The sequence below is a fragment of the Mangifera indica genome, chromosome 17 (genome assembly GCF_011075055.1).
Source record: "Mangifera indica cultivar Alphonso chromosome 17, CATAS_Mindica_2.1, whole genome shotgun sequence".
In the NCBI taxonomy this organism is placed as follows: Eukaryota; Viridiplantae; Streptophyta; class Magnoliopsida; order Sapindales; family Anacardiaceae; genus Mangifera; species Mangifera indica.
The window spans coordinates 4,065,974-4,076,730 of record NC_058153.1 but is presented as its reverse complement, the minus strand read 5'-3'; the positions used below and the strand labels follow the sequence as shown (position 1 = coordinate 4,076,730).

Sequence of the window (10,757 nt, the reverse complement as noted above, 5' to 3'; positions counted from 1 at the left end):
ATCTAGAAAACCTTCGAAGTTGGCCAATTTTTTTACCTTGGATTGTTTGCTAAAATTGTATAAAATTCCATAAGATAGGTATATTAATTAATTTCACAAATAACAACAAATATACACTACCCATAAATATAAATATATTAATGTATCGAACTATTATCATAACATTAAAATCTTTTATAAATAATATTATGTATATATTTTTATATATAATTAATTATAAGTTATCATATAATTAAATATATTAAAATTAAAAATAAAATAATATTATTAATCATTTATATATATAAATTGTGGAACAAGCCAGCGATACTGGACGGGGGCTCCCCGTGAGTGCATTTTTAGAAGAGTGAGCGCGCAGTTTAAAAAACCTCCAAGCCTGCTAAGCGGTCAAATTCGAAGTCGGTTATCTGCGGGCCTTAACAGCGCGCCATTACTTTCCTACGAATTTCGTTTCCATTCGCCACCGCTGCTCTGCGTCTTTATCTCGTCTCAATTATCCAAACAAAAATTTCAAATCAGATCTAGGGTTTCCCCCTTATCTTCAAAATTTTCCTCCTCTATCTCTCTCATTTTCCGTATCTAGGGTTTCCTCCTTACCTTCTGTTCTCCACGCAGTTACTTGTTTAATTATTTTTTTTGAAATCTGACGATGCCTATCAATCTGACGCCTAACGCCATTGCCTCCATAAATGGCGGAGATGTGAACTCGAAACCGCTGGTTCAGGTAACGGATATAAAGCTGATTGGAAGCAATCAAGAGAGGTATCGGTTTTTGATCTCAGACTCTGTCTCTGCTCAGCACGCGATGCTTGCCACTCAGCTTAACGACCGAGTCAAGACTGGCCAGGTCAAGATAGGATCGGTTGTTCAATTGATTGATTATATCTGCAGCACTGTTCAAAATCGCAAGTATGTTAATCGCTTTGCGTGTTTTATGCTTCATTAGTCGATGCTTTATATATTAGCTTCGTAATAATATATTTTTGGAAGCAGTTTTTTTTGATAAAATAGTGGTTTCATTTCACAAGCATAAGTCGTGAAGCAGCATAAATCGTGAAGCTAGTGTTTATGACTGGAATCATAGTCTAGGTTTAGTACATAGACTAAGTAGTTTATATGTAATGTTTGCTTCTTGCTATTATCTGGCACTTACCGTCACTTTCTCTGTGTCTTGCATGGTAGTTTTAACTTGCTCCTTTTCGCGTTTCTAATTTAGGAAGGACACTAGTTATTCGTTCATGCTATGAAGTGTGCTATATTTATTTAGTGCGGAAGGTTGTTTTTTATTAAAATTCGTGCAAAGATAAAGAACACACAAATTAGACATGTTATTTTTTCTGTGTTCAGCACTTTATTGTGTCAGGATTTGTGGAGGTTGAGTAAGTTTGTTTAGGTTGTACGAAGATAAAGAGCAGCAAGAATAAAGAACTTTGTATGTGTGTTTCTGGAAATGATTGATTATTCAGAGGCCTATTGAATCATGAAATCTTTGGAAAAGTCACCCCTTTCTTTGATTTATCATGGGTTGTATCTTGAATTTGTATTTCACTATTTTGTCCTTGTTGTGCAGGATTATTGTTGTGCTGAACATGGAAACTATTATATTGGACTATGAAATCATTGGGAATCCAAAAATGTTTACCGAATCTGATTCAACAACTCAAAAAGCAATTCCAACTGGCAACTCAGAGCACCCGGTGCGGATTAATAATTTCAATGCTCTAAAGCCGGGCACATTTAACACTCCAAACCCTAGCACATGTAATGCTCCAAATCCTGGAACATTTAGTGCTCCAAATACCAGTACATTCAGAGCAACAAATTCTGGCACATTTAGGGCTCCGTATCCTGGAAATAATGTACAGAGTTTTCGACCCACTGTTCAGCCATCATATGAACCACCTCCAAACTACAGAAATCATGGTCCAATATTGAAGAATGAGGCACCGGCACGAATCATTCCTATAGCTGCATTGAATCCTTATCAAGGCCGGTGGGCTATCAAGGCAAGAGTGACTGCTAAGGGAGATCTCCGACGCTACAATAATGCCCGAGGAGATGGGAAGGTCTTCTCTTTTGACCTCCTTGACTCTGATGGAGGGGAAATAAGAGTGACCTGCTTTAATGCTGTTGTTGACCGCTTCTACGATGTTATTGAGGTTGGTAAAGTTTATCTGATTTCGAAAGGCAGTTTGAAACCTGCACAGAAGAATTTTAACCATTTGAAGAATGAATGGGAGATATTTTTGGAGGCTACTTCAACTGTGGATCTTTGCCCTGAGGAGGATGGTTCAATACCGAGACAGCAGTTCTTCTTCAGATCCATCAGTGAAATTGAGAATACTGAGAACAATGCTATACTTGATGTTATTGGTATTGTGATTTCTGTGAACCCTTCAGTACCTATCTTGAGGAAGAATGGCATGGAAACTCAGAGAAGAATTTTGAATCTGAAGGACAGATCTGGTAGGAGTATCGAGTTAACTCTTTGGGGAGATTTCTGCAGTAAGGAAGGTCAAAAGCTGCAAGAGATGGTTGATGTTGGCTTTTTCCCTGTTTTAGCTGTTAAAGCTGGAAAGGTTAATGACTTCAGTGGGAAATCCATTGGGACAATTTCTTCAACTCAGCTCTTTATAAATCCAGAATTCCCCGAGGCTCAAGACCTGAGACAGTGGTTTGATCGAGGGGGAAAGGATACTGCTTCAGTGTCCATTTCTGGAGAAATGCTGTCGGCAGGTTCTAAAAATGAAATACGCAAAACTGTTGCTCAGATCAAAGATGAAGGTCTCGGAAGATCTGAGAAGCCTGACTGGGTCACTGTGAGGGCATTCTTAACTTTTATTAAATCAGATACTTTCTGTTATACAGCTTGCCCATTGATGATTGGAGATAGACAGTGCAATAAGAAAGTGACACATTCCGGAAACAGATGGCGATGTGACAGGTGCAATCAAGAATTCGAGGAATGTGATTACAGATATCTACTCCAGGCCCAGATTCAAGACCAGACTGGTTTGACTTGGGTAACAGCTTTTCAGGAATCTGGTGAAGAAATCATGGGCTGCCCAGCTAAGGAATTGTACATGTTGAAATATGAATTGCAGGATGATACCAGATTTGGAGAGATAATAAGGAGCAGAGTCTTCAACCAATACCTATTCAGGCTTAAGATCAAAGAGGAAATGTTTGGAGATGAGCAGCGGGTGAAGATCACTGTTATTAAAGCCGACCAGTTGAATTATTCTTCCGAAAGCAGGTACCTTCTTGATTTGATATCAAAGACTCAAAAGGTGAATGATTTTAGACCAAGGTAAATGATTTGAGGTGTAGGAGCTTTATCCAGTTAAAAATAAAAGGTGATTGTCTTGGTTCTTTGAATTCATGTGAAATTGATCAGCATTATTGGGCGCCACTTGGTACTCAGTAGAAATATGTGTTTTCTGCAATCTCTTAAGAGCAATGATACCCGGGCACATTGTTGAGTATACAATTGAGGTGTTGTTATATCATTTAATGTTATTTTATCGTTAATTTAAAATCATCCAATCATATAATAACACATCGACTGTGTATTTAATTATATATTAAAAAATATGTATACATAATTTTATTGATCACTTAAATTAAGTGCATGTTAGGCTGGGAATGCTCTGAATATTATATTAGCGTGCTTAAAAGAATAGAGTCCATCACCGATGGTGCAAGAATTGAAATTCCTGGTTTTTTTTTTATTTGGAGCTTTTGCTGCACTTCAAAAGTATCCTCAGATGAAGTTAAGATTCTGTTTTTCATAATATATTTACTCTATTGTTTTTCTACTCTTGTATTGAGAGACGAGGGGCATCAGAATCATACAAAATACCATATATTTTAGATACGATAATATGATACAATAAATATATTATATGATATGATATATATTATCATATGTATAAGAGAAATTTTATAATATTATAAAAATATTATAATTTTACTTCTTAAATGGCTTATTCTACTGTATAATACAAAAAATTTAATTTTGATACGATTTGAGTATCATGGTATGTAGTGAAAAAAGCAGTCTGATGATCAATTGTAATGCGAAAAATGAAATAGAAATTTCAGAATTCACAGGTTTCTGCCAAATTACAGTCACAGATTAAACAAACAACAGGGTTCATAGCTGAAAGCATTAAACAGACACATAAAAGTGGTGAATATATTAGCTCCGCTTGACGGGGTCGAAATTGGCCACGCCAATCACAGCGCCAACAATTGCAGTAAGCACAACACCTCCAGCTACAATGCTGAGCAAGAAGTTCTTGAGAGATGGGGAAACTCCGGGCCCTGCAGCTTCGGCCACTTCCGGGATCACCATGGAAGCCGTCAGTGCAGCCGCTGTCAATCCGGTGACAGCCTTCTCCTTGAAAGAAGAAGAAGCCTTGACTTCAAACCTGCCGTTGGATTTTGATGCCGGAATTGCCCTTGACGACTTCACTGGCATTGGCTTGAAAAAGGTCTCAGAGGTGGGCACCCTCTTTTGGCTTGCCTGAGTTAAGGGCAAAGCCATTGAAACAGCTGAAGTTGAAGCCATTTATCCTTTCTTCTCTATGTTTCTCTTTTTTTTTTTTTTCCTCTTCAATTGGCTACTCGTTTAACTGTTAAATCAATATAGAAGTGGGAGAGTAACGAGAGGTGGGAAATTGAGATATTAGAAAGGCTTGCAACTTTATCTTTGTCCCACGTGGCGCTTTCTCTGTCTGGAAGGTTGGATAAGGTTATCCCATTCGTCCAATCGCCATCAAGTTTGAAATTTGGATGCCACGTGTGTCTGTAGCTAATACTAACCAGGTTTCAGGGCTATATTAGTATGGGCCTAGGTTTGTTTAACTCATATTGGGCCTGTCTTGAAAAGATTACATTTCCGCAAACCTGAACCAGGAACCCAAAAAGGGGAAGAGAATTTAGCCAAATTCAATTGCTTATACGAATGAAATGATTAATACAAAGTATAATTCAAGGTGTTGGAGTGATAATAGAGAGGTTTTATGCATAAAAAGTTTAAACCTCTTTCGATGATATTTTAAAATTAAATTCTTAATATATCTAATATAATGATTGTGAGAATGATCATTATACTTGAAGTTTTGTACTTGAGGTTTGATCTGCTAAAGTTCCTTCTTAAAAGGGTGATCTAACTCATATAGGGTTCTTTATTATTATAAAAAAAATAAAAATTCAAGTCAATATGATTTAAAGTAGCGATGGCAATGCTTGTACTGCACGGGGCCTAATAGACCGGCTCAACTCAGTAGGATTTAAGGGCTTATAGCACAGTCCAAAACCCCTTGAGTTAGACCTTTATGGACCTTTTGCAGGTGGGTCTGTATGCTTTTATAAACCTTTTGCAGATGGGTCTGTATGCTTTGGTAAACCAACCAACTAAATTATAGTTTTTTTATAATTTATAATTTATAATTAATTTAAAATTTTTAATATTTTTTAACGTGTGTGTCAAACTAACCATAAACATTACCCCAAGGCCTCAACACGACCCATATGATCAATGGGCCTGACATGGCTAGCTATGGTAACAAATCATGTCCCACAGTACATGCCAATAAGGGTCTGTACTGTGCTACAGGCTGACCCGATCCCCCTTAAAAAGTTAATTTGAAGTAATTTAATAATTCAAACCATCCCAATCCATTTTATTAATAAATACATAAATAATAATAGAAATCTCGTCAGCATCTACTAAAAACCGACTGAATTGAACCTTAAATTCATTGTCCACCATTGACAAGGATTCTGTAATCACTTGTATGTAAACTGAAAGAAATAGCCGTGCTTAAAATATGAAGGGGCCAAGGGAATGAAGAAAAGCAGCACCCATAACCCAACTATGGAAACTTAATCCAAACAAAAATAAACATAAACTGACAGATAATGAATTTCTCTATTGATATTGTTATGGTGTTTTCTTTTCTATGTCCTTATTAATGAAAGCAAGGTGAGAATGGAGAATATTGAAGAAAGTTAGGTGCTACACTTAAAAGAGATAAGAGGTAGTCTCTCTGAGTCTGAATGTGTACAGGGAAGAGTGTAGTCAATAAAGATGATCACCTTGCAAGTGGTGGAACAGAGATATAACTGACCTGAACTTCTTGGGGTAGAAGATGATATCCGATTTTAACTTCTTCGAATATTTTCTTTAGTTCGAGGACTAGTTCGGATCTTCTACTGTTTTTATCTCCATAATTCTGAAAGTTAATAGTGTGTGTAACAAAGAGAGCCATTTTCATCTTGTTCACATCCTCAATGTCCTTAACCACTACATTGTGAGCCGGACGCCAGTGTTGCGGCTTGCTCTCCAAGTACCTGATGTTCCAGAACAAACTCTTCACTGTTCAATATGATATGAAAAAGGAGAAAAGATGAAACAAATAGAACAACAGCATTAACCTTGATGTGAAATTATGAATTGAGATAGACTACTTGTAAAGATCTGAAGGGAAGACCCAGGTTAAATCAAACACCCTGCACATTCTTTACATTCAATGTTCAAGATCAAAGGCTAACCAATTGACAAACAGAAATTCAGTTGAAGAACTTAGGGTAATTTCGACAATTAAGTGATTAAATATTAACTGTGGTGTAGTGAAGATCGGCTAACATGGTAAAATTCAATTACAATAGACAGTTTTGCAAAAAATATTGCGAAGATAGATTGTATAACAAACAGCGATCTTTGCCACTGAAAATCTGAATCATGCAGAAAATCAGTTAGTATGTACTAATACAGTAGTAAATAAACTTATGTCACAGTAAATTTGTTCAAGGGTCGGTTTAGGTCTGGTTTCCATGGTACCATGATTGAATTAAGAACCACAGCCTGACAATAAGTCATGCTGCAAGACCTACAAGAAAAAAAGCATCATACTTGGAAATGCCAGTGTTGTGTGACTGCTACTTGATTAAAGCAAACTCCGTATAAGTTAACTTGCAAAGGCAGACAAAAACTAAGAAAAAAAAGAGGACACTGGTGACCAATATCTAGGGAAGTTATCTGTATCAGGCTATTCAGCTTTGCTTCTTGAGGGGTGCACAGATTCTTCAAGACATCAATTTAGTATGCCTAAGTTTCACACAAGCTGAGTCAGAGTGAGTTTCTGTATGAACATCAACAGCTACTACTATCCATCATGACAGATGCTAAAGCTGTTAATCCTGTCTCACGACTGGTTGAAAACTTGCAAGTAACCATGTACTTAATAACAAGAAAAGTAAAATAAAGTCTTCCCTAGATGCCAACTGCTGATAACCCATATCTGTATGAAACGATCATGCCAATAACACATGCCTAGGCTTTTTTAGCCACACAATCTTTGAAATAATGTTTTCACTCGTACCTAATATGTACTTTAAATCTCATAATACAAGACCAGAGAGTAAGAGTAGACTTACATTTTTATTTTAGATTTTAGAGCTTTAATCTTCTCCAATGACGTGGAAACATCAATAGAAAACTCCACAGAATCACTCATCTCTGGGCTCCGGTAAAAGTTGCTGATGGGTTTTGTAGCTAGAACTGAATTGGGATAGAATATTTTCTCATTGTCAAATCTCAAAAAGATTGTTGTCAAAATGTTCACCTCCTCAACGATCATCTATTATGGTTCAAATGTGTCAAACAAGGTTACCCAATAATATTAGATAACACATTTCAGGTTCATGCAATTACCTGTACTCCATCAATAACACATCTATCACCTACATCAAATGGGTGCATCACAAAGACAAATATGATAGCTTCAAATACAGTCTTGGCAGTGTTACCAAACATGAATGCCACAAGTAAGAGTTGGGATGAAATGAATACAAGTATCTGGGTTGTTAAAAGTCCCATAATAAGCAACCCCACAATAACGGCCACAACAATCACAATTCCTGAAATAATCCTGTTCAGCTCTTCTATGGCTGTTTTGGTGTCATTTAAGGTATGTGCCAGAGACTTTCGATCAAGGTAAGCTTTAACCTGCAAAAATAACTGCTCATAAGAGTGGATACATGATAAATCATCAGGGATAGATTCTAAACTTCTTTACTCAAGTTCACCAGACTGAAAAACAAGGTCCTGTAGAAGGGTAGTTTTTGAGAAACAATAAAGTGAGATCACACTTTAGACATAACAAACAGAACGGAAAAAGTATTTGGCAGCAGTTTTTTAGCTTTCTTTAAATAATCTAGTGGTGTTTATATACTGATCACTCCAAACTTCCATTGGTATTAGATGACTCAAACACAGATTCAGTGATGCACTACCAAGTTAAACCAAAATGTATGTAGAGGAAATACAGTAAATCAGGATTAAAGTACTGAGATTATCTGAACTCATGAATATAATTGGGAAACTAAATACCAAGAAGACTTGTGCACAATTTGGCAACTCACTTACCACCCAATTCTTAAAAGTAGACCTCTTGATCTTTCTTGTTTCTGCTGCTCCTTCAAACAGTGGAATCATATTGTCCACCTCCTCCTTTTTCATGAAGCGCAATAGATCCTCCTCATCAATGTACCTAGTATGGTGAACAGAGAAAAACAGCAAGAAAATTTTAGGAAAATTATAAAGCATAATGGCCGAATTTTTTGACATTAGATATCCTCACTTGCTATGAGGCTTGGCAACATTACTGAAAATCTGATAAGCAGCAGCCTTTGCTTCCCATTCACTAGTAATCTCCTTATCTTTCTGCTCACCCTCCTCGTCATTGAAATTGTCAAGTGAATTTGAGATAGTAGACAGCCCTGAGCCACTAATGACATTAATTAACCCTTTCATGGTCCAAGCAGAAACTTTCTCTTGCTTCATCTTTTTCAGCTTTTCCACATCAATCATCTCCTCATTTCGCTCTTTATTTTCTTTTCTCCCACTCATAAAACTCAACTGCCCAGGAGTATTTGATCTCCCAACATGTTCAGCCATCTCCATTAATGGAGGTCCAGAAAGAGTCTTAAGTATATATTGATGAAAGATTGATTCTTGAATGCGATCAAAGAATCTTGTAGCTTGGAAAGAAGAAGCAAGTAATTTAACAAACAAAGTCTTCACCAACCATAGAGCCGAAGTAATGAGACAAGAAGCAAGAGCCCTAGTAATATAATTTAGAATCTTAGTAGCTTTTTTTGATCTCTTAACTCCATGATTAAACAACAGGGTCCAAGCTAAAAGAACCAAACATAGCCAAATAAAAACTCTGACACTCCTCCTCAACCCATAAACAAAATACATAACCTTTTTCTTAAGCAAGAAGTTCCTTTCGATCGAAAAAACCACTATATTCATAAACCATCCAGTGAACAATCTACCACAAAAAATCACCACAATCAACACACACCATTTCCACAGCTCTAAACCCCGAATCATGCGGTGTTGCAATTTATTCACTATTAAGCTAGCAACTAAAAACCCTGTTACACCTACGAGTAAAACCCACTCAATTATGACAAAAAAATTCATTTTCTTACCCTTCTTTTCACTCACTTTCAGACTAGTCTTGTAAACATCTTCATCGTCCTCCTCGTCCTCTCCCGGAGTTCCAATCAAAGGTGTTTTTGGTGTAACAGGAGCTGATTTCAAGTTCTCCCTTGGAGTGGAAACCTTTGGTGAGTTCCTGTGGGGGGAGCTCGAAGTCACCAACTCTGGTTTTTCTTCCACCACTTTAGCATCATTGGGATTATAAGGTTCAACCAATCTTGATTTGGGCTTCGAAAACTCGGATCTTGCAAGCGACTTCCTCTGAGTTAAAGACTGAGTTGGGATTTTAGGAGGCTTATTTGAAGCTGGAGTCGAATTAACAATATCTCGAGAAGGTGAGCTTATAAATGTGGATGCTTTCGCTCTGCATCTCACATTCTGTAACTCTGTTCCTTCAATATTGGAAGATTCCACCTTAGTAGAAGAAGCTTCTTCAGGATGTAAAATGTGTAGTACGACATCGTTTGCATTGGTCCCTTTTTTCTCAGACACGCCTTTTCCAGTTTCCATTTCGCTTTACTCTTCGTTACACTTGAAACCCTAATTTTCTCCTTCACTGAACTATGCATGTACAAAGCACACGTGTTTCACAACATAAACTATATTGCTGATTTTTCCAGGAATCAGAGAGCAACCAGATAGCAGAAAATTTCCATGGATTCTAAACTTAAGAGGTGGAACGTAAACGTATTACAAGAATCATAGAAAGAGACGGCAGAAGTTGATAAGTAGACGACAGACAGCAAAACGATAGGGTTAGGTTGGAAGGAAAGTTGAAGAGAAACAAAGAGAAAAGGCGGATGATTAGAACGTCATTCAAATGCCAGAGATTCAGAGTGTTTCTTAGTAAAATCTGAGTGTTCTCTCGGGAAACAAACGGAACAAATGGTTTGGTGTGTAAAAGAGAGATGAATATAACGGAATAAGAAGCAAAGACAAACAGATAAAGAAAACAAACGTTGAGTTTGGCGCTTCAACTGTTGACCGAAGAGAGCACGCAATCCTATTTTTCGTGCTTCCCGGCTAGGACTTTTTTTAAAAATAATAATAACTCGCATATAAATAATAATATATTATTATATTATTAAATAATTAAAAATTAAAAATATGATAATTTATTTATATATAAAAATATATATAATATTATTGTCTTTTAAACAAGAAGTTACAGACTCCAACAAAAACGTCTAACTCTAGTAAAATAATTAAAAATTATAAATAATGGTTTCTTCCTATT

The 10,757-nt window shown here is 36.6% G+C and overlaps 3 protein-coding genes across 5 annotated transcripts; 1 reads left to right on the top strand and 2 right to left on the bottom strand.

Moving 5' to 3' along the window:
• Positions 1 to 305: 305 nt before the first annotated feature.
• LOC123200818 (replication protein A 70 kDa DNA-binding subunit A) lies at positions 306 to 3,490 on the top strand. The gene is made up of 2 exons (XM_044616211.1): positions 306 to 909; positions 1,571 to 3,490. Exons 1-2 carry the CDS (start codon positions 650 to 652, stop codon positions 3,312 to 3,314), a joined length of 2,004 nt encoding a protein of 667 aa, XP_044472146.1. The 5' UTR covers positions 306 to 649; the 3' UTR covers positions 3,315 to 3,490.
• A 572-nt stretch (positions 3,491 to 4,062) lies between these two features.
• Positions 4,063 to 4,664, bottom strand: LOC123200077. The gene has a single exon (XM_044615184.1). The coding sequence runs from the start codon at positions 4,571 to 4,573 to the stop codon at positions 4,202 to 4,204; it is 372 nt and encodes a 123-aa protein (XP_044471119.1). The 5' UTR covers positions 4,574 to 4,664; the 3' UTR covers positions 4,063 to 4,201.
• A 1,255-nt stretch (positions 4,665 to 5,919) lies between these two features.
• LOC123200095 (mechanosensitive ion channel protein 10-like) lies at positions 5,920 to 10,526 on the bottom strand. Of its 3 annotated transcripts, none has more exons than XM_044615206.1 (6): positions 8,652 to 10,526; positions 8,438 to 8,561; positions 7,724 to 8,017; positions 7,447 to 7,649; positions 6,445 to 6,528; positions 6,264 to 6,360 (listed from the first exon to the last, which is right to left on the bottom strand). In XM_044615206.1, the coding sequence occupies exons 1-5, from the start codon at positions 10,028 to 10,030 to the stop codon at positions 6,474 to 6,476; spliced, it is 2,055 nt and encodes a 684-aa protein (XP_044471141.1). In that variant the 5' UTR covers positions 10,031 to 10,526; the 3' UTR covers positions 6,264 to 6,360; positions 6,445 to 6,473. The 3 variants fall into 3 exon arrangements, with proteins under 3 accessions (XP_044471139.1, XP_044471141.1, XP_044471142.1); XM_044615207.1 differs by having other exon boundaries at positions 6,445 to 6,519; XM_044615204.1 differs by lacking the exon at positions 6,445 to 6,528 and having other exon boundaries at positions 5,920 to 6,360; positions 8,652 to 10,520.
• Between the last annotated feature and the right edge of the window lie 231 nt (positions 10,527 to 10,757).

Bases quoted from the DNA above. Each gene is read 5' to 3' on its own strand.
- LOC123200095 (XM_044615204.1), bottom strand. From the start codon at position 10,030: ATGGAAACTGGAAAAGGCGTGTCTGAGAAAAAAGGGACCAATGCAAAC. The intron at 8,562-8,651 runs GTGAGGATATCT...TCACCATACTAG, and splicing joins GTTGCCAAGCCTCATAGCAA to GTACATTGATGAGGAGGATC. The intron at 6,361-7,446 runs GTAAGTCTACTC...CTGGAACATCAG, and splicing joins CTAAAATCTAAAATAAAAAT to GTACTTGGAGAGCAAGCCGC.
- LOC123200077 (XM_044615184.1), bottom strand. From the start codon at position 4,573: ATGGCTTCAACTTCAGCTGTTTCAATGGCTTTGCCCTTAACTCAGGCA.
- LOC123200818 (XM_044616211.1), top strand. From the start codon at position 650: ATGCCTATCAATCTGACGCCTAACGCCATTGCCTCCATAAATGGCGGA. The intron at 910-1,570 runs GTATGTTAATCG...CTTGTTGTGCAG, and splicing joins AGCACTGTTCAAAATCGCAA to GATTATTGTTGTGCTGAACA.